The 23,228-nt window shown below is 45.3% G+C and overlaps 3 non-coding genes and 2 gene segments (V, D, J or C); 4 read left to right on the top strand and 1 right to left on the bottom strand.

Annotated features, from left to right (window-relative positions):
• Window positions 1–3,348: 3,348 nt before the first annotated feature.
• Window positions 3,349–4,980, top strand: LOC115408999 (Ig kappa-b4 chain C region-like). The segment is given in 2 exon segments: window positions 3,349–3,505; window positions 4,488–4,980. Coding segments are annotated over 2 exon segments (372 nt in total).
• A 402-nt stretch (window positions 4,981–5,382) lies between these two features.
• Window positions 5,383–17,182, top strand: LOC115409125 (Ig kappa-b4 chain C region-like). The segment is given in 3 exon segments: window positions 5,383–5,391; window positions 15,544–15,661; window positions 16,661–17,182. Coding segments are annotated over 3 exon segments (465 nt in total).
• On the bottom strand, window positions 7,335–7,406 carry trnaq-cug (transfer RNA glutamine (anticodon CUG)). Its single transcript has one exon. It is a non-coding gene; the product is annotated as a tRNA-Gln (tRNA).
• trnan-guu (transfer RNA asparagine (anticodon GUU)) lies at window positions 8,152–8,225 on the top strand. The gene has a single exon. It is a non-coding gene; the product is annotated as a tRNA-Asn (tRNA).
• A 3,256-nt stretch (window positions 17,183–20,438) lies between the features above and the next one.
• trnan-guu (transfer RNA asparagine (anticodon GUU)) lies at window positions 20,439–20,512 on the top strand. The gene has a single exon. It is a non-coding gene; the product is annotated as a tRNA-Asn (tRNA).
• The last annotated feature ends 2,716 nt before the right edge of the window (window positions 20,513–23,228 follow it).

The following is a 23,228-nucleotide window of genomic DNA, read 5'->3' as shown; positions in this document are numbered from 1 at the left end:
ACGCTCCTCGCAGAAGGAATCACTTCTCAGCTTCCACAATGTGCCCAGTGAAGCTGTCACAGCCTCACATGCAGTGCACTGATCAACAGTTTGTGACTGTAGGATGGAGTTTCCGGATGTCAGTGCACCAAGCACATGAAGGAGGACTTTTGCAGTTGCAAAGGAGCTCTGCCTCTCCAGCTGGGCCAGGAGACCACTTTCCTCCGTACAAACATCCAAGGGTGCAGTGTCACCCTCTGCTGCCTCAGACAGGAGTCTCCTGATGCTGTCCTCGTTGTTCACAATGGACTCAGTGACCTCAAAGTGGCTGGTCCAGCGAATCTTCAGTAATCTCTTCACTGTTGGTGCATTGTATGTGTGTGTAACATATTGTCTATGACAAAATGATTTCAGTGCGCTGGACCAATCGAAAAACCTTTTAGCTGAAGGCTCTGCTTGCATTGCATGAACAACTGCCAAATGCAGCTGGTGATTGAAGCAGTGAACATAAGGAAGGCCCCTGCTGAGCTTTTGTTGGAGGGCCTGCACCCCACCCGTCACTGCAGACATGACTGCAGCACCATCATGGCATTGAGACACTGTTATCAGCATTATATAGCAGGTCAGAGAGCTGAGAGAGCATTTGTGTCCTCACATGTTCAGCATCAAGCTGACTCAGTTCCACCAAGCCCATCAGGTGCTCTTCTGGGACAGAGTCATGGACAAATCTCACCACAATAGACCAGTTTTCAATGTTGCAGCGGTCTCTGGTACCATCACTTTTGATACAAAACCCCTAATCAGAGTTTTCAGATCTGGTCCTGATATCATCCAACCCCTCTGGAGTGTGCGGTGCCTGATGCATGTTTAAAAAAGCCTCCATCTTTTTCCAGTGCTTTTTTCCAATTGGTGCATCGACACATGGTAAATATGTCCTCACGATCTGTATTGGAGCCAAATTTGCGACAAGCAAAACAAAAACTGGCGTCACGCATCATGGAGCACTCCAGACATGGTCGAGTTTAGCTGCATTAAAGCACCTTCATGTTTTCCCCAACGGCCGTCTCCGGTGCGTATTTAGAATGGGTTGTAAAGGGCGAACCAAGCTTAAGTCTGGAGGAGCCCACACAGCAGGGCCAGAGACAGAGGAGTGAGCCAGGAGACCGGGAAGGACGCTTTGAGACGCCACCGACAAAGGTGCCAAGCTGCCGCTGGGACATGATGCGTCTGCCGGGCGCACATCAGCTGTAGACCCCGGTAATGATACTCAGTCGGCGCCGGGTCGGGCTGCCGGGAAGTTGTCGGGGGGGCCATGGCCATGGCTCATGTCTCTCTCTTCCTCACTGGTGTAGGACCCAGCCGGAAACACGAAGGGCGTGCCATCTGGTGGCCAAAGTATGTCATTGTAACTTCATCTGTGCAGCAAAAACACTTTTTTTTTTCATTAATTTGAGGGCCGTACAGAATGAGGGTGTGGGCCGTATGTGACCCGCGCGCCGCCAGTTGCCCATCCCTGATATACAGTAATATATGACTGGGATATCACATGCGGTGCCCGGACTGCCATCAGCATCCAGTTTTCCTTTGGTGGGCAGAGCATGCCCATGGGTGGGCACTGCGCCCCACCCCCACCCCCCCCACCACCCCCACCGATAATGACCCCACCCAGAGTGCTGTGCGTTTGGCTGTTCCAGCCAGCTTCTTGGTCATCTAAAGAAATCACATTAATCAGTGGTGTGTGAGCACAATTCAGGGAAAAAAACTAAACTAAACTAAAGACCGTGGGAAATAAAAGGCTTGCTGAAACAAAGGATCTTCCAAACCTTTTTAGTGGGATCGATCTTGTGGTCTTCTGAAGAACACCGTGAACGCCACTTATCCTGATGCTCCACATCTGGCTTGAGGAAGCTGCGTCTTTTCGTCTTGACTCGGCAAACGTGTAACTGATTAATCTGAGAAAACACCAACTCGGCTGAGTCAAGCCGCGCATTTTCATTTATCCTGGATGTATTTATCCTACTTTTGTGCAAACCCCCCCCCCCCCGGTGAATGTCAGATCCCTGAGCAACTAAACCTTCATCCTGAGGGACTCTTTCAGCTCCAGTGACTGGATTTCCTCTGTGACTGAGACTTGGATCAGCGCTGGTGACTGTGGAGCTTTTAATGAACTTGTACCGGCTGTGGACATCAGGCCATGGAGCTGGAACGGCAGATATTTATAGAAATGCTCCTGGTTTTGTCCCCAGGCCTTCGTCCCCGTTGTGTCTGTTTAAAGGGTCTTTATTGGTGTTTCGATTGTTACTCAGACATTTATTTCTAGGAGTAAATGTTTGATTTTCAGGTAAAGAGGTGTTATGAGCCAGGTGATGTGTGTGAGGAAAAGAGGAAATGATCTGGTTTCATCATGAAAAACAAACAGATATAACTCTATCTGCTACTGATTTGTTTCAAACCACAATGTAGACATGGATCAGCTATCAGTGTGCTGGTTGAACATCTGCTGTGTGTGTTCAGTGAAGTGTATCAGTGTGTAGCAGTGAGTTCAGTTTCTGTTCAGTCTGACTAAGGGAGGTTTTTGTACGACGGTTTTTCACTGTGTGAACACTTTCTGACTGTTGATAGCATGATAACTCAGACAGTAATAAACTGCAGCATCTTCAGCTTGAACTCCACTGATGGTCAGAGTGAAACGAGTGTCTGGTCCACTGCCTGTAAAACGACCTGGAATTCCTGAAGCTCGACGGTTGACCAAGTAAATGAGCAGTTTAGGAGGTTGTCCATCTTTCTGTTGGTACCAAGATAAAGTAAGTACACCATTAACACTAAGAAAAGAAACACCAACATCCTGACTGGTGTTACATGGTATGGTGACGGTTCCTCCCACAGCAGAGCTGTCTGCTGCAGACTGAGTCACTGTGACCTGGCCTCTGGACTCTGAGGAGACACAGACAGAAAGACAAAGCAGCCTCATGGTTCTGTGGGCTTCATTTCAGAGGGACGGATGTTGATGGAGGAGAGCAGTTGGATTCTCTGGACTTTACCTGTGAAGCAGCAGCAGAGGAGAGTCCAGATGAGGACGCAGATCACACTCATGTTTGTGAGCAGGAGGATTTCTCTGTCTTCTCTGGTCCTGAAGGACAGCTGTCAGTCCTCCAGTCTTCAGCTGTCAGGACTATAAACTCTCCCAGAGCACTGGAGCATGGAGCTGCTGATGCAAAGTGTCTCTCTATGGAAATGCTCTGACTGACTCCAACAGGGACTTGATCACTTTCATCACTGACTTTCACTCTGGATTCACACTTTTAGTGGAATATTGAAGGAATGTGCTGGATATTTAAAGATGAGTCTGGAGTTTTCTCCATTTTCCACATTGTCACGTATGTTCCTGGTTTAGTTTTGGTGAGTTAGTTTGTTTCCCAGTCAGAGAGTGGTGTCTCTCTGCAGTCAGAGGTTTTTGTACAGCGGCTCAATGAGTTTGTATCACTGTGGTTCATGTTCGGTGGAGGAACCAGACTGGATGTTGGAAGTAAGTTGATTCTCCTTTAATAATAACAGCTAAAAGGTTCAAATTCAATCATTAAACCTTCTTTTGAAGGATTTGAGATCAGAAAGATGTGTTTTCTAGATAATTACTGCAATGATGAAGTTTTAATCTCCTCTGATTTCATGTGGTAGAGCTCAGCTCTGCTTCACTTTCAGTAAATCAAGGAGAAAAGTTTTCCTCTCAAGCTTCCAGTGGATTAAAATCAAGATTAAGTAATAAAAACTATGGCTGTCAGAGTTAATCACATTTATCATGATAAATCAATGTAGGAATGACTAAAGATTAATTGTCTTAATTGTAATTAATCAACTAATCAGGCTTTGGGCTTCTTTTCAGATTGAAAACTGTATTTTCAACATTAACATAGTATTGATTTGCTCTACATGACACTTTATTTTGAAAGAAAATCCAAAAACCTCCAAAACAAAATTCTTTCTTTGTGTTTGATTCCTGATCAAGAAGCTCTGGACAGAAATCAGTCACTGCAGGACGTCGGCTTATTGAAACGTCAACAATGACTTTAAATTCACCTTTTGAACTGATGGTTTGGACTGATGAATGCTTTACGTTATGGACTGAAAACTGCCTTCAAATGGCACTTGTCAAAACCTCCTCATATAACAGCTTTATTGACTGTTTGTCCTTTTAAATTCTGTCGTAAATAATTTTAAAAACAGACGTTGATTTGAAGCTGATGTTGTTAAAGTTTCCACTCATAAACTTTGTGAAACAACTTTGAGACATGTGCTTGCGTTGCTTTGGGTGCAGTTTGAGGAGTTTGAGGTCAAACTGTTGGAGGATTCTCTCTGTGCTGATGTGCATGAGAGGCTTCTTAAAGGGAAGTGAAACAATGTGTGAGCCAGTGACTGCTGGAGCAGAAAAAGCATCTGACAGCAACTTCTTCAAGGACAAAAGCATCGGTGTCCCACTCAAGCTGTGCGGCTGTGTGCTCCCTGTCCTCCAGGTGATACCCGGCCCACCCTGACGGTGCTGCCCCCCTCCAGAGAGGAGCTGCAGCAGGGGACGGCCACGCTCATGTGCCTGGCCAACAAGGGCTTCCCCTCAGACTGGAGTCTGAGCTGGAGGGTGGAGGACAGCAGCAGCAGCAGCAGCAGCAGCTGGGAGCAGAGCAGCAGCCCCGGGGTGCTGCAGAAGCTGGACGGCCTCTACAGCTGGAGCAGCACCCTGAGGCTCCCTGCAGACCAGTGGAGGAAGGTGGGCTCTGTGACCTGTGAGGCCACCCGGGGCTCCCAGACTCCCCTCAGAGAGACACTGAGGAGAGACCAGTGTTCCCAGTCCTGACCGGACTCACTGGGACTCTCTCACTCATCTCACCTCTGTCACTCTCTCTCTCTCCCTTTTTCTATCTTCACACCAAACTGACTTCAGCAATATTCCTCTTCTGCCTGCTGATTTTCTTCAAGCTTTGACCAAATAAACATTGTTTTCACATCAGCTGTTCACTCGTGGATTTCTTCTTTTCAACAATAAACTCATCGTTTTGGAGCACAAATTTCACTTGATGGAGTTTCTCTGTTTTCCACCTCTTGTTTCACAAATTTCACAATAACCAGAATAAAAACACTCAGTCAGTCAGAGGAAGCTGCTCTCCTCACTCAGGATGAAAAAAACCTGCTTAACTTTTCTTCATACCATCAAATACACATTCAGATCATTGTGACAGTTTACAATTTCTTCACATTCTGATTTAACTTCAGAGAGACAGAAGAGTTTATAAAATCCATGGGTTGGGGTCAGTGAAGAGTTGCTCGATGTGCTGGAGAACTCCAGGAAGCCAACCTTCCTGCAGCTCCACATGGACTCACCACACGGCCACATACAGCTGACGTTCAAGCATCATGAAGGAGGTGAGATCGTCACCAGTGGGTTTTCTCCTCCAAACCTCCAAACATCTCTTCTCAAATGAGCAGGTAACTGTCTCAGGCGCATGAGAGGCCTGCATGCTGGAATGCTGGGTCAGCCTGCATGCAGGATCAAGCAGCTGCTCAGGTTTGAGGGTCGGGTGCTGTGCAACTTCAAGCCAGATGAATATTTCAGTTTGTAGAGGCTCAACCAAATACTTTCGGTCAGGCTTGTAACTCAGTAACTCCAGCTGGCTGAGACGTCAAGCTGTGTCTGCTGGAAGACTTTGTTGAAGCCAAACTGAACTTCTTTCCAGCCTTAAAGTTCTGAGATGTAAAGAGTACAGTGACAGTGTGGTTGGATGTGAAGGATTATGTCTTGATCCACTGTGAGTCTTTCTCGATATTCCCAGTGGCCAGCATGATACTCCAGGTCTGTGTTGAGACTGAGAGGCGGTCCCTGGCTTACTGCAGGACTCTGGAGGAGTATCACCATTATCACCATTCTGTATTCATGTTTCTCCTTTCTCCGGTTGGAGCTTCTTCCATCATTTCAACAGACGAAATCGTTTCATCTCTCTTCAGCTTCATGTTGCACTGACAACTGCAGTCAACACTGTCCTTGGATTACTGGCTTGTTAGCATTGTGAAACCTTTGCTGACACTCCCAAAGTCCATAAATTACATGCATTTACTTAAGTTCTGCCAGTGTTGTCAAGCTAACACCACAAACTAATCAATCCATTTTGAGAATGGACAAAGCCTCTTCCGAGACATATGACGAAGCCCACTTGAACCAAAACAATGACATTCGACAGATTCAATGTCCAACTTCAGATAGTACACGGAAATGTAGCACGTGGGATTGAAGACAGAACAAATGATTGTGACAGCGACCTGAGAGTCAGCGCCGATGTGTGGCCCCAATTAAAATCTTTAGGTGTCTTGTCATGTCATCATCCAAGCTGTGAAATTAAATCATGGAACCTGCGGACAGGCCAACTGTCAGGCGTCCACCGTGGTCTCCACATTGCGGTTGCTGGAACAAGAACAAGTTTGGGCTTCAGTCTACCAAACGAAAGCTTTTGATCGGTGGAGAGACTCACTGTCACAGCACCTTCATGGTCGCCACTGTGTGGAATCTTTAAAAATCAATGCAGTTGGGCTTTATTCTGCTGCTCTCTATAGCAAAAAGACACTGGTTGGTGCGACAGGAAACTGAGCGCAACTCCTCAGGAGCAGTGAAATGTCCAAAGACAAGACAATAAATGAACTCTCCAGAGTACAAGGTGATCCAGAACCTAAGCAGAAGTTCACCAATACTGACGACATGGTGCAGAGAGTCCTGGAAGGGTGCCATCCAATCCCTGCACTGTTGTTAGATCCTCAGGCAGCTGAACGCGGTTATGACCAGTCAGATCTGAGGTCTGATTGGTTTCTTGTGCTGGAGGAGGTGTGAGAGTGTTCTCAGTGATCCACTTTACAGCAAACTTGGTTACATTTCACTCGGGCATTCAGGCCGAGTTGTTTATCAGCTGACAACAAATGCTTCAGTACTACCTACAGGTGGTGAGGGGAGCTTCAGCTGGTTTCTGTCTTTTGGAAGAGGAATGTGAATTGTGAAATGCCGTTTTGACCTTGACCACATGCTCTGCAGAAGTGATTCAAAGTCATTTGCCAGTAAGTCACTTCCCAAGGTGGGCCTGGTCCACCAGCCTTTCAGTTAACGGCCACACGCTCTCACCAGTTTGCACCACAGAGACAGCGACTCTTACATGTGAGCGTGGCTTCAACTGCTCAACAAACAGGAAATCAACTGTGACAGTACTGCAGTTTATCTTGTGAGAAGCCTGTCTTTCCCAGTGGACTGATTCCAACAGCTCAATAATTATAGGAGCAGAGGTAACCCCAGCGCTCTATAACAGCCTCAGTGCTGTGAATGGCAATTCAGGTTCCACCGAGAGTTGAACTCAGATCGCTGGATTCAGAGTCCAGAGTGCTCACCATTACACCATGGAAACACTGACAAGGTGCCAGTATCTTGCTTTCACAGACATCTAGGACATATTATCGCTTCAACTGGAAACGTTGCATCATTTCATGCATTTGTATTTCTACATACATTGAAAAGATTTATATAGAGCTGAGTGGTGAAGCGGCAGCGTGCAGGGCCATAACCCAGAGGTTCCTGGGCCAGTATCATCCTCGGCTGAGGACACTGTGTGTTTTGTCATCCAACAGACATGCAAAAGTCAAATGATGAGATTTAGTGATTCAACACATGACCAATTGAGAAGACGACTTTGACATTTTAGAAACAATTTTAAACTCCTGTCATTTGTTTTCAGAGCCATTCATGACCCGACTCCTTCCAAACACTGTGAGATTTTAACTGTCCGTGAACATGGCAGGACCCTGCTTGATCAGGTCAGCTTCTGTTGGAAGCATTCAGGGTCGACACAAACAGTGAGGTGACTCTTTATTTTTCCTTTTTTCTTCTGCTTTTGCTGCTCCCACACTGTGGAACAAACTGCCTTTGGCATTGGCGCCACGACTTATCTCAGACTTTTCAATGCAAAGCTGAAGACTTGTGTGATCAAATTGACTGATGATTCTGGATAGGCTGGTCGTATTTTTCTGGGTTGCACTTATGTTTTTCTTTGTTTTTTAATTCCACTGACAGGTTTCAATAATCTGCACCAAGACTTCTTGGCCATCATGCTTATTATGGTTTTAAGAAATTGACCACGCCCACTTTTGGTGTCTGTCTCTGTGGCGCAATAGGTCAGCGCGTTCGGCTGTTAACTGAAAGGTTGGTGGTTCAAGCCCACCCAGGGACGTTGGTCATTCTTCTTGCCAGGTTTCAAGGTCTTGGCAATGACTCATTATCTGTATTCATGTTTCTCCTTTCTCCGGTTGGAGCTTCTTCCATCATTTCAACAGACGAAATCGTTTCATCTCTCTTCCACTTCATGTGGCACTGACAACTGCAGTCAACACTCTCCTTGGATCCCTGGCTTGTTAGTATTGTGAAACCTTTGCTGACACTCCCAAAGTCCATAAATTACATGCATTGACTTAAGTATTATCGCTTCAACTGGAAACGTTGCATCATTTCATGCACAAAAAAACAAAAAGATAATAAAAATATCTACATGTGATTTTTTTATCTGTTTGGTTTTGTAGGACAGCAAAGATGATTCTGCAATTCACAGAGAGCATGAATGCATTTGGGAACCTGTAGGATCGTGTGCAAAAAAAAGCTGGATCGCTTTTCTTCCACTCTTCACCAACATGAGTGAACCTCTGTCAGAGGAGGCTTTCAGGGAGATCTGCTGCTACAAGGACAGCACCAGAGGATCGAACCGTCGCGAGGCAGAGGAAGACACCATCTTCTGCTGGGAGACGGGGCTGAGCATGATAGACGGTACTTAAAAGAAAATGTTGAAGGACTACATTTGAAATTGTATCAGTTTAATGATATACTCACACAAACACAAAAACTCTTATATTTCACTGATACTAATCAAAGTTTTTGTGATATTTTAATATTTGAAACAGATTGTATACATTGTTTTATGAAAAACTGCTCAGAGTACTTGTGGCAAAATGAGAAAATAAGCCTTTTGATATCTTCAAATTAAATATGCCTTTTTGTCAATTGTAACACATATGAGGGCTTGTTTGAAAGCTGTTTTACTTTTGTGTGTGTGTGTGTGTGTGAAGTAAGATGTGGTTTGCCAAATTGTATAAAGTGTTATCAAACTCCGTACTTAAAAACTAATAGAAGGATAATTTAAAAAAAAGGAAAAAAGAAAAAGCTGTTTTACTTTAAAACGTCAGCAGAATTATTGATTAGTTATCCTGTTAAGAAATGTAAGCCAGTATTTATTGGAGAGCGACATGCAGTCATCAAAAGAGCCACATCAGCTTGCGAGCCATAAGTTGCCGACTACTGATCTACACAGCAGCCATGAACGCAGAATGCAGCCTTATCAGTTCATCAGATGTGTTTAGTGATCCAATATTACATTTACACTAAAAGTCATTTTCTGAAGTTATGCATCACAAATTACAGAATGTGAGAAATGATATCCAGAATAATGTTTTGATAACACAAATGGTGGAGTGATTACCTTCTCTGGCTTGTCCTCTGTGGCCTCAAAGTCTGAAGATGTTTCAGAGAGTGTTATGACAGCTTCTGGGGAACAATCCTTCTCCTGGATGAAACATATTCACGCAGCATTCGTATTTTAGTGTCCTCATACAGCCGACTAACTGTGATTTCAGCGGGTAACGGGTTGTGACTAAAGTCAAGAATATCAAAATCAAAGTCGTCCACTGCTCCTTCAGGAGACCGTCCATTTGGAAAAAACAAGGTCTTTCCAGTCTCCAGTAACTCTGCCATTGTGACTGTTTTCTGGACAGTCAAAGAACGCGTTCCACCTCCATGTTTTGTTTGGACTTGATGATAATCGCCTTTAACAAAATGCAGCCATCCCATTTCAATCAGGCGACACGTCTTTTCTCCACGTGTATTGCTAAGCTGGAAACCCCTGCTGCCACCTCTGTTGTTATTGGCCGGAGTTTTTCCAAATCCCCGCAGTCTCTCCCTGATTCCTTACGTGAGAGCTGGCTTATCAGTCTGCGGGTCCCTCGAGTTTTTATTCGCCACATTTCGTTGCTGGCAAAATGGTCTCACAGCGAGTCGGTCACCATATTTGTGGCTATACTGTCCTAACTGCTCATCAGTCAAAACTCCAATGACGCTGATGTTGATCTGAAGAAGGAAAGGAATGTGTAAACAATTTTGATACAAATAATACTTTAGAATTTGAGAAATTAGGGAAAGCCAGCAAAAGTAGGAAAACATTTGGTGACGTGAACTTATGTGAATACAGTCGTGCTTCATTCCATCATGCAATGCGTGCGATACAGGTATTCACCTTGTCATCTCTTAGCTGGTTGATGACGCTGTCGGGTGCATTTTGTGATTTAAGGAAGCTTTCCAAATTCACTTCTGCGGCCATCTCTGCCATGTGACTGAACGGGTACGGAAAGAAGCGGAAGTGGCTCACGGAAGCATTTTTACTGCGCCCATAAAAGTTTTAAGGGAGTGTGGAAACAACTTTACATGCACACGTAAAAGTTTTAAGGGAGCATGTAAAACTCCCTTAAAAGAAATATTTGATGTCCCTTTAGGGGCTCCGTATGAACTTGCAGGTGATAATGTTTTTTGTTTTGTTTTGTTTTTTTGTTAAGGTGAAAGAGAAGGGAACAGCACAAGCAAAGATTAATGGTGCGTTCACACCGGACGCGTCGCAAGCGTCGTGAGCGGCGCTTTTCAATGCAAAGTCTATGTGGACGAGCGTCGGGGGGCGGGGCGGCGCGTCAGGAGCGTCATAAGCGTCGCTTTTCAAGCGTTTCGAGCATCGACGCCCATGACGCGCGTCCCCGGCGTCAGGAGCGTCGCTCTTTGAGAGTTGGGAAAACTGAACTTTCGACACGCTGCCGCTGGGCGTCAACCAATCAGAGACGATCCCTCCGGTCACTACGAGTGATCCGAGGACCAATGCGGGCCAGCCAGTGTTGCCAACTTGACGACTTTCTCGCTAAATCTGGCGACTTTCCAAAGCCTCTTGGCGACTTTTTTTTTGTCAAAAGCAACTAGCGACAAATCTGGCGACCTTTTCTGGTGCTCTGGAGACGTGACAGGACGTCTCGTTGCTGTCGTCAATGAGCAGCGGGTGCTGCCGTGAGCCCATCCCCGTCCCAAAGCACTCACAAGCGGTCAGTCTCACGCAGCGCCCCCTGCTGCAGTCAGAGCAGAGAGGAGCAGACCAGCCAATAGCGACTTTTCCGACGACGACGCGGTCTAGCTTTATCTAACAAATAAAGCCGTTCCGCCTCAGCGGAAAACAGAAATCAGCCTCCCGCGCGCCAATAAACTGACGCGTGTCGCAAGCGTCAAGAGCTTTGTGTCAAGCGTCGTGCTTGAAGCGTCACAAGCGTCAGCTTCGAGGCGTCCCAAGCGTCGACGACGCCCGCGATGCGTCCGGTGTGAACGCACCATAACTCAGAACACAATGAAATGTGCCGGTAATCAAGCAACAGGTTAGATTAAAGGTATCCATATTGTCCCAGATAGCATCCACAGGACAAGTCTGCAGCTGCTCTTGGCAAATTCTGTCACAAATCTATTCACGTCAAGATTCCTTGTAATTTATTTCTCATGGGCCAAAATGACAAAATCTCTCTTCCGTGAATACAGCATTGTTCTTCGGAGATGAGTGAGAATGCGGGTTAGTGTTGAAAAAGAGATTTCACATGTAGCTGAAGACACACCAATCATTACTGCAGTGACATACAATCTGTGCAAGATGGGAAATAAATGCATCTTTGTACTGCTGAATGCATTTGCAAGCTTCAGAGAGGTTCACAGCAGTTGGCAGTTTATCCATTAACATTGATCTTGCAACCACAATTTCATTTTGCAGGCTCATGCTACTTTGCTCTGTGCATGCAGGCACCCGAAGTGGCTTGAGGAGGCGGGGGTCCAGGAAAGCTGTTGTCTTAGCCAGGAGAGAGGATGTGGCTTTCATTAAGTCAACATTCTTTTGAGAGAATCTTGTCTCCATCTCAACAGTTGCTCTGTCCAGAATGTTGAACATTGCCCTTTTAAAGGTCAGGTTAGAGTGACCAGTTTAAATATCAGCTCCCCCTGTCCTAATGAGGATGAGATGATGGTCCCCTCAAGCTGTGAGCTCACTATCCGTCTCCTTTTAGGTGGATTGGTACTTTCACACTGCGAGAAACGCTCCTCGCAGAAGGAATCACTTCTCAGCTTCCACAATGTGCCCAGTGAAGCTGTCACAGCCTCACATGCAGTGCACTGATCAACAGTTTGTGACTGTAGGATGGAGTTTCCTGATGTCAGTGCACCAAGCACATGAAGGAGGACTTTTGCAGTTGCAAAGGAGCTCTGCCTCTCCAGCTGGGCCAGGAGACCACTTTCCTCCGTACAAACATCCAAGGGTGCAGTGTCACCCTCTGCTGCCTCAGACAGGAGTCTCCTGATGCTGTCCTCGTTGTTCACAATGGACTCAGTGACCTCAAAGTGGCTGGTCCAGCGAATCTTCAGTAATCTCTTCACTGTTGGTGCATTTTATGTGTGTGTAACATAGTGTCTATGACAAAATGATTTCAGTGAGCTGGACCAATCAAACAACCTCTTAGCTGAAGGCTCTGCTTGCATTGCATGAACAACTGCCAAATGCAGCTGGTGATTGAAGCAGTGAACATAAGGAATGCCCCTGCTGAGCTTTTGTTGGAGGGCCTGCACCCCACCCCTCACTGCAGACATGACTGCAGCACCATCATGGCATTGAGACACTGTTATCAGCATTATATAGCAGGTCAGAGAGCTGAGAGAGCATTTGTGTCCTCACATGTTCAGCATCAAGCTGACTCAGTTCCACCAAGCCGATCAGGTGCTCTTCTGGGACAGAGTCATGGACAAATCTCACCACAATAGACCAGTTTTCAATGTTGCAGCGGTCTCTGGTACCATCACTTTTGATACAAAACCCCTAATCAGAGTTTTCAGACCTGGTCCTGATATCATCCAACCCCTCTGGAGTGTGCGGTGCCTGATGCATGTTTAAAAAAGCCTCCATCTTTTTCCAGTGCTTTTTTCCAATTGGTGTATCCACACATGGTAAATATGTCCTCACGATCTGTATTGGCGCCAAATTTGCGACAAGCAAAACAAAAACTGGCGTCACGCATCATGGAGCACTCCACACATGGTCGAGTTTAGCTGCATTAAAGCACCTTCATGTTTTCCCCAACGGCCGTCTCCGGTGCGTATTTAGAATGGGTTGTAAAGGGCGAACCAAGCTTAAGTCTGGAGGAGCCCACACAGCAGGGCCAGAGACAGAGGAGTGAGCCAGGAGAACGAGAAGGACGCTTTGAGACGCCGTCGACAGAGGTGCCAAGCTGCCGCTGGGACATGATGCGTCTGCCGGGCGCACATCAGCTGTAGACCCCGGTAATGATACTCAGTCGGCGCCGGGTCGGGCTGCCGGGAAGTTGTCGGGGGGCCATGGCCATGGCTCATGTCTCTCTCTTCCTCACTGGTGTAGGACCCAGCCGGAAACACGAAGGGCGTGCCATCTGGTGGCCAAAGTATGTCATTGTAACTTAATCTAATTTGAGGGCTGCACGGAGTGAGGGTGTGGGCTGTATGTGGCCTGAGTGCCACCAGTTGCCCATCGTTGATATACAGTAAGATATGAATGGGATATCACATGCGGTGTCCGGACTGCCATCAACATCCAGTTTTCCTTGGGGGGGCAGAGCATGCCCCCCCCCCCCCCCCACACACACACAAAATAACGCCCCCACCCAGAGTGCTGTGCGTTTGGCTGTTCCAGCCAGCTTCTTGGTCATCGAAAGAAAACACATTAATCAGTGGTGTGTGAGCACAATTCAGGGAAAAAAACTAAACTAAACTGAAGACCGTGGGAAATAAAAGGCTTGCTAAAACAAATGATCTTCCAAACCTTTTTAGTGGGATCGATCTCGTGGTCTTCTGAAGAACGCCGTGAACGTGCACTCATCCTGCTGCTCCACACCTGGCTTGAGGAAGCCGCGTCTTTTCATCTTGACTCGGCAAACGTGTAACCGATTAATCTGAGAAAACACCGACTAGGCTGACTCAAGCCGCGCATTTTCATTTATCCTGGATGGATTTATCCTACTTTTGTGCAAACCCCCCCCCCCCCCCCCCCCCCCACCCCCCGGTGAATGTCAGATCCCTGAGCAACAAAACCTTGATCCTGAGGGACTCTTTCAGCTCCAGTGACTGGATTTCCTCTGTGACTGAGACTTGGATCAGCGCTGGTGACTGTGGAGCTTTTAATGAACTTGTACCGGCTGTGGACATCAGGCCATGGAGCTGGAACGGCAGATATTTATAGAAATGCTCCTGGTTTTGTCCCCAGGCTTTCGTCCCCGTTGTGTCTGTTTAAAGGGTCTTTATTGGTGTTTCGATCGTTACTCAGACATTTATTTCTAGGAGTAAATGTTTGATTCTCAGGTAAAGAGGTGTTATGAGCCAGGTGATGTGTGTGAGGAAAAGAGGAAATGATCTGGTTTCATCATGAAAAACAAACAGATATAACTCTATCTGCTACTCATTTGTTTCAAACCACAATGTAGACATGGATCAGCTATCAGTGTGTTGGTTGAACATCTGCTGTGTGTGTTCAGTGAAGTGTATCAGTGTGTAGCAGTGAGTTCAGTTTCTGTTCAGTCTGACTGAGGGAGGTTTTTGTACGACGGTTTTTCACTGTGTGAACACAGCTTGACTGTTGATAACATGACCACTCAGACAGTAATAAACTGCAGCATCTTCAGCTTGAACTCCACTGATGGTCAGAGTGAAGCGAGAGTTTGATCCACTGCCTGTAAAATGATCTGGAATTCCTGAAGCTCGACGGTTGACCCAGTAAATGAGCAGTTTAGGAGGTTGTCCATCTTTCTGTTGGTACCAGGCTAATTCCTGGACACCACTACCATGAGTATAAACCTTCTGACTGGTGTTACATGGTATGGAGACGGTTCCTCCCACAGCAGAGCTGACTGCTGCAGACTGAGTCACTGTGACCTGGCCTCTGGACTCTGAGGAGACACAGACAGAAAGACAAAGCAGCCTCATGGTTCTGTGGGCTTCATTTCAGAGGGACGGATGTTGATGGAGGAGAGCAGTTGGATTCTCTGGACTTTACCTGTGAAGCAGCAGCAGAGGAGAGTCCAGATGAGGACGCAGATCACACTCATGTTTGTGAGCAGGAGGATTTCTCTGTCTTCTCTGGTCCTGAAGGACAGCTGTCAGTCCTCCAGTCTTCAGCTGTCAGGACTATAAACTCTCCCAGAGCACTGGAGCATGGAGCTGCTGATGCAAAGTGTCTCTCTATGGAAATGCTCTGACTGACTCCAACAGGGACTTGATCACTTTCATCACTGACTTTCACTCTGGATTCACACTTTTAGTGGAATATTGAAGGAATGTGCTGGATATTTAAAGCTGAGTCTGGAGTTTTCTCCATTTTCCACATTGTCACGTATGTTCCTGGTTTAGTTTTGGTGAGTTAGTTTGTTTCCCAGTCAGAGAGTGGTGTCTCTCTGCAGTCAGAGGTTTTTGTACAGCGGCTCAATGAGTTTGTATCACTGTGGTTCACGTTCGGTGGAGGAACCAGACTGGATGTTGGAAGTAAGTTGATTCTATTTTAATAATGACGGCTAAATAGTTCAAATTCAATCATTAAACCTTCTTTTGAATGATTTGAGATCAGAAAGATATTTTTCTAGATAATTATTGTAATGATGAAGTTTTAATCTCCTCTGATTTCATGTGGTAGAGCTCAGCTCTGCTTCACTTTCAGTAAATCAAGGAGAAAAGTTTTCCTCTCAAGCTTCCAGTGGATTAAAATCAAGATTAAGTGATAAAAACTATGGCTGTCAGGGTTAATCACATTAATCATGATTAATTAATGTCGGGATGACTAAAGATTAAATGTCTTAATCATGATTAATCATCTAATCAGGGTTAGGGCTTTTTTTCAGTTTGAAAACTGTATTTTTAACATCGACATTGAAGTAAGTTGGTCTACATGGCATTTTATTTTGAAAGAAAATCCAACAGGGTCCAAATTCTTTCTATGTGTTTGATTCCCGATCAAGAAGCTCTGGTCAGAAATCAGTCACTGCAGGACGTCGCCTTATTGAAACGTCAACAATGACTTTAAATTAAACTTTTGAACTGATGGTTTGGACTGATGAATGCTTTACGTTATGGACTGAAAACTGCCTTCAAATGGCACTTGTCAAAACCTCCTCATATAACAGCTTTATTGACTGTTTGTCTTTTGAAATTTTGTTGTAAATCATTTTAAAAACCGACGTTGATTTGAAGCTGATGTTGTTAAAGTTTCCACTCATAAACTTTGTGAAAACATGGATGCAAATCTTTGCCAGTAAAGGTTGAGACATGTGCTTGCGTTGCTTTGGGTGCAGTTTGAGGAGTTTGAGGTCAAACTGTTGGAGGATTCTCTCTGTGCTGATGTGCATGAGAGGCTTCTTAAAGGGAAGTGAAACAATGTGTGAGCCAGTGACTGCTGGAGCAGAAAAAGCATCTGACAGCAACTTCTTCAAGGACAAAAGCATCGGTGTCCCACTCAAGCTGTGCGGCTGTGTGCTCCCTGTCCTCCAGGTGATACCCGGCCCACCCTGACGGTGCTGCCCCCCTCCAGAGAGGAGCTGCAGCAGGGGACGGCCACGCTCATGTGCCTGGCCAACAAGGGCTTCCCCTCAGACTGGAGTCTGAGCTGGAGGGTGGAGGACAGCAGCAGCAGCAGCAGCAGCAGCTGGGAGCAGAGCAGCAGCCCTGGGGTGCTGCAGAAGCTGGACGGCCTCTACAGCTGGAGCAGCACCCTGAGGCTCCCTGCAGACCAGTGGAGGAAGGTGGGCTCTGTGACCTGTGAGGCCACCCGGGGCTCCCAGACTCCCCTCAGAGAGACACTGAGGAGAGACCAGTGTTCCCAGTCCTGACCGGACTCACTGGGACTCTCTCACTCATCTCACCTCTGTCACTCTGTCTCTCTCCCTTTTTCTATCTTCACACCAAACTGACTTCAGCAATATTCCTCTTCTGCCTGCTGATTTTCTTCAAGCTCTGACAAAATAAACATTGTTTTCACATCAGCTGTTCACTCGCGGATTTCTTCTTTTCAACAATAAACTCATCGTTTTGGAGCACAAATTTCACTTGATGGATTTTCTCTGTATTCCACCTCTTGTTTCACACATTTCATATGAACCAGAATAAAAACACAGTCAGTCAGTCAGAGGAAGCTGCTCTCTTCACTCAGGATGAAAAAAACCTGCTTAACTTTTCTTCATACCATCAAATAATGGAACATCTTGAAGCCCTCTGAGGCAACTGTTGTTGTGATACTGGGCTATACAAAAATAAATTGATTGATTGATTGAAATACACATTCAGATCATTGTGACAGCTTACAATTTTCTTCCCATTCTGATTTAACTTCAGAGAGACAGAAGAGTTTATAAAATCCAAGGGTTGGGGTCAGTGAAGAGTTGCTCGATGTGCTGGAGAACTCCAGCAAGCCAACCTTCCTGCAGCTCCACATGGACTCACCACACGGCCACATACAGCTGACGTTCAAGCATCATGAAGGAGGAGAGATCGTCACCAGTGGGTTTTCTCCTCCAAACCTCCAAACATCTCTTCTCAAATGAGCAGGTGACTGTCTCAGGCTCATGAGAGGCCTGCATGCTGGAATGCTGGGTCAGCCTGCATGCAGGATAAAGCAGCTGCTCAGGTTTGAGGGTCAGGTGCTGTGCAACTTCAAGCCAGACAAATATTTCAGTTTGGAGAGGCTCTCTCACCTCCTGGAAACACATGGAATCCTTTTACCAAACACTTTCAGTCAGGCTTGTAACTCAGTAACTCCAGCTGGCTGAGACGTCAAGCTGTGTCTGCTGGAAGACTTTGTCGAAGCCAAACTGAACTTCTTTCCAGCCTTAAAGTTCTGAGATGTAAAGAGTACAGTGATAGTGTGGTTGGATGTGAAGGATTATGTCTTGATCCACTGTGAGTCTTTCTCGATCTTCCCAGTGGCCAGCATGATACTCCAGGTCTGTGCTGAGACTGAGAGGCGGTCCCTGGCTTACTGCAGGACTCTGGAGGAGTATCACCATTATCACCATTCTGTATTCATGTTTCTCCTTTCTCCGGTTGGAGCTTCTTCCATCATTTCAACAGACGAAATCGTTTCATCTCTCTTCAGCTTCATGTGGCACTGACAACTGCAGTCAACACTGTCCTTGGATTCCTGGCTTGTTAGCATTGTGAAACCTTTGCTGACATTCCCAAAGTCCATAAATTACATGCATTTACTTAAGTTCTGCCAATGTTGTGAAGCTAACACCACAAACTAATCAATCCATTTTGAGAATGGACAAAGCCTCTTCCGAGACATATGACGAAGCCCACTTGAACCAAAACAATGACATTCAACAGATTCAATCTCCAACTTCAGATAGTACACAGAAATGTAGCACGTGGGATTGAAGACAGAACAAATGATTGTGACAGCGACCTGAGAGTCCCCGCCGATGTGTGAACCAAAGGAAGATCTTGAGGTGTCTTGTCACGTCATCATCCAAGCTGTGAAAATAAATCATGGAACCTGCGGACAGGCCAACTGTCAGGCGTCCACCGTGGTCTCCACATTGTCGCTGGAACAAGAACAAGTTTGGGCTTCAGTCTACCAAACGAAAGCTTTTGATCGGTGGAGAGACTCACTGTCACAGCACCTTCATGGTCGCTACTGTGTGGAATCTTTAAAAATCAATGCAGTTGGGCTTTATTCTGCTGCTCTCTATAGCAAAAAGACACTGGTTGGTGCGACAGGAAACTGAGCGCAATGCCTCAGGAGCAGTGAAATGTCCAAAGACAAGACAATAAATGAGCTCTCCAGAGTACAAGGTGATCCAGAACCTAAGCAGAAGTTCACCAATACTGACGACATGGTGCAGAGACTCCTGGAAGGGTGCCATCCAATCCCTGCACTGTTGTTAGATCCTCAGGCAGCTGAACGCAGTTATGACCAGTCAGATCTGAGGTCTGATTGGTTTCTTGTGCTGGAGGAGGTGTGAGAGTGTTCTCAGTGATCCACTTTACAGCAAACTTGGTTACATTTCACTCGCGCATTCAGGCCGAGTTGTTTTTCAGCTGACAACAAATGCTTCAGTACTACCTACAGGTGGTGAGGGGAGCTTCAGCTGGTTTCTGTCTTTTGGAAGAGGAATGTGAATTGTGAAATGCCGTTTTGACCTTGACCACATGCTCTGCAGAAGTGATTCAAAGTCATTTGCCAGTAAGTCACTTCCCAAGGTGGGCCTGGTCCACCAGCCTTTCAGTTAACGGCCACACACTCTCACCAGTTTGCACCACAGAGACAGCGACTCTTACATGTGAGCGTGGCTTCAACTGCACAACAAACAGGAAATCAACTGTGACGGTACTGCAGTTTATCTTGTGAGAAGCCTGTCTTTCCCAGTGGACTGATGCCAACGGCTCAATAATTATAGGAGCAGAAGCAACCCCAGCGCTCTATAACAGCCTCAGTGCTGTGAATGGCAATTCAGGTTCCACCGAGAGTTGAACTCGGATCGCTGGATTTAGAGTCCAGAGTGCTCACCATTACACCATGGAAACACTGACAGGGTGCCAGTATCTTGCTTTCACAGACATCTAGGAAATATTATCGCTTCAACTGGAAACGTTGCATCATTTCATGCATTTGTATTTCTACATACATTGAAAAGATTTATATAGAGCTGAGTGGTGAAGCGGCAGCGTGCTGGGCCATAACCCAGAGGTTCCTGGGCCAGTATCATCCTCGGCTAAGGACACTGTGTGTTTTGTCATCCAACAGACATGCAAAAGTCAAATGATGAGATTTAGTGATTCAACACATGACCAATTGAGAAGACGACTTTGACATTTTAGAAACAATTTTAAACTCCTGTCATTTGTTTTCAGAGCCATTCATGACCCGACTCCTTCCAAACACTGTGAGATTTTAACTGTCCGTGAACATGGCAGGACCCTGCTTGATCAGGTCAGCTTCTGTTGGAAGCATTCAGGGTCGACACAAACAGTGAGGTGACTCTTTATTTTTCCTTTTTTCTTCTGCTTTTGCTGCTCCCACACTGTGGAACAAACTGCCTTTGGCATTGGCGCCACGACTTATCTCAGACTTTTCAATGCAAAGCTGAAGACTTGTGTGATCAAACTGACTGATGATTCTGGATAGGCTGGTCGTATTTTTCTGGGTTGCACTTATGTTTTTCTTTGTTTTTTAATTCCACTGACAGGTTTAAATAATCTGCGCCAAGACTTCTTGGCCATCATGCTTATTATGGTTTTAAGAAATTGACCACGCCCACTTTTGGTGTCTGTCTCTGTGGCGCAATAGGTCAGCGCGTTCGGCTGTTAACTGAAAGGTTGGTGGTTCAAGCCCACCCAGGGACGTTGGTCATTCTTCTTGCCAGGTTTCAAGGTCTTGACAATGACTCATTATCAGCATTCTGTATTCATGTGACACCTTTCTCCGGTTGGAGCTTCTTCCATCATTTCAACAGACGAAATCGTTTCATCTCTCTTCAGCTTCATGTGGCACTGACAACTGCAGTCAACACTCTCCTTGGATTCCTGGCTTGTTAGCATTGTGAAACCTTTGCTGACACTCCCAAAGTCCATAAATTACATGCATTGACTTAAGTATTATCGCTTCAACTGGAAACGTTGCATCATTTCATGCACAAAAAAACAAAAAGATAATAAAAATATCTACATGTGATTTTTTTTATCTGTTTGGTTTTGTAGGACAGCAAAGATGATTCTGCAATTCACAGAGAGCATGAATGCATTTGGGAACCTGTAGGATCGTGTGAAAAAAAAAACTGGATCACTTTTCTTCCTCTCTTCACCAACATGAGTGAACCTCTCTCAGGCGGCTTTCAGGGAGATCTGCTGCTACAAGGACAGCACCAGAGGATCGAACCGTGGCGAGGCAGAGGAAGACACCATCTTCTGCTGGGAGACGGGGCTGAGCATGATAGACGGTACTTAAAAGAAAATGTTGAAGGACTACATTTGAAATTGTATCAGTTTAATGATATACTCACACAAACACAAAAACTCTTATATTTCACTGATACTAATCAAAGTTTTTGTGATATTTTAATATTTGAAACAGATTGTATACATTGTTTTATGAAAAACTGCTCAGAGTACTTGTGGCAAAATGAGAAAATAAGCCTTTTGATATCTTCAAAATAAATATGCCTTTTTGTCAATTGTAACACATATGAGGGCTTGTTTGAAAGCTGTTTTACTTTTGTGTGTGTGTGTGTGTGTGAAGTAAGATGTGGTTTGCCAAATTGAATAAAGTGTTATCAAACTCCATACTTAAAAACTAATAAAAGGCTAATTTAAAAAAAAGGAAAAAAAGAAAGCTGTTTTACTTTAAAATGTCAGCAGAATTATTGATTAGTTATCCTGTTAAGAAATGTAAGCCAGTATTTATTGGAGAGCGACATGCAGTCATCAAAAGAGCCACATCAGCTTGCGAGCCATAAGTTGTCGACTACTGATCAACACAGCAGCCATGAACGCAGAATGCAGCCTTATCAGTTCATCAGATGTGTTTATTGATTCAATATTACATTTACACTAGAAGTCATTTTCTAAAGTTATGCGTCACAAATTACAGAATGTGAGAAATGATATCCAGAATAATGTTTTGATAACACAAATGGTGGAGTGATTACCTTCTCTGGCTTGTCCTCTGTAGCCTCGAAGTCTGAAGATGTTTCAGAGAGTGTTATGACAGCTTCTGGGGAACAATCCTTCTCCTGGGATGAAACATATTCACGCAGCATTCGTATTTTAGTGTCCTCATACAGCCGACTAACTGTGATTTCAGCGGGTAACGGGTTGTGACTAAAGTCAAGAATATCAAAATCAAAGTCGTCCACTGCTCCTTTAGGAGACCGTCCATTTGGAAAAAACAAGGTCTTTCCAGTCTCCAGTAACTCTACCATTGTGACTGTTTTCTGGACAGTCAGAGAACGCGTTCCACCTCCATGTTTTGTTTGGACTTGATGATAATCGCCTTTAACAAAATGCAGCCATCCCATTTCAATCAGGCGACACGTCTTTTCTCCACGTGTATTGCTAAGCTGGAAACCCCTGCTGCCACCTCTGTTGTTATTGGCCGGAGTTTTTCCAAATCCCCGCAGTCTCTCCCTGATACTTTGCGTGAGAGCTGGCTTATCAGTCTGCGAGTCCCTCGAGTTTTTATTCGCCACATTTCGTTGCTGGCAAAATGCTCTCACGGCGAGTCGGTCACCATATTTGTGGATATACTGTCCTAACTGCTCATCAGTCAAAACTCCAATGACGCTGATGTTGATCTGAAGAAGGAAAGGAACGTGTGAACAATTTTGATACAAGTAATACTTTAGAATTTGAGAAATTAGGGAAAGCCAGCAAAAGTAGGAAAATATTTGGTGACGTGAACTTATGTGATTACAGTCGTGCTTCATTCCATCATGCAATGCGTGCGATACAGGTATTCACCTTGTCGTCTCTTAGTTGGTTGATGACGCTGTCGGGTACATTTTGTGATTAAAGGAAGCTTTCCAAATTCACTTCTGCGGCCATCTCTGCCATGTGACTGAACGGGTACGGAAAGAAGCGGAAGTGGCTCACGGAAGCATTTTTACTGCGCCCATAAAAGTTTTAAGGGAGTGTGGAAACAACTTTACATGCACACGTAAAAGTTTTAAGGGCGCGTGTAAAACTCCCTTAAAAAAGAAATATTTGATGTCCCTTTAGGGGCTCCGTATGAACTTGCAGGTGATAATGTTTTTTTTTTTTGTTTTGTTTTGTTTTGTTTTGTTTTTTAAGGTGAAAGAGAAGGTAACAGCACAAACAAAGATTAACTCAGAACACAATGAAATGTGCAGGTAATAAAGCAACAGGTCAGGTTAAAGGTATCCATATTGTCCCAGATAGCATCTACAGGACAAGTCTGCAGCTGCTCCCGGCAAATTCTGTCACAAATCTATTCATGTCAAGATTCCTTGTAATTTATTTCTCATGGGCCAAAATGACTGAAGCTTGCAAATGCATTCAGCAGTACAGAGATGCATTTATTTCCCATCTTGCACAGAATGTATGT

This window comes from Salarias fasciatus, chromosome 22, assembly GCF_902148845.1.
Source record: "Salarias fasciatus chromosome 22, fSalaFa1.1, whole genome shotgun sequence".
NCBI lineage: Eukaryota > Metazoa > Chordata > Actinopteri > Blenniiformes > Blenniidae > Salarias > Salarias fasciatus.
The sequence above is the reverse complement of the archived record's forward strand: the minus strand, read 5'-3'. Positions and strand labels throughout refer to the sequence as shown.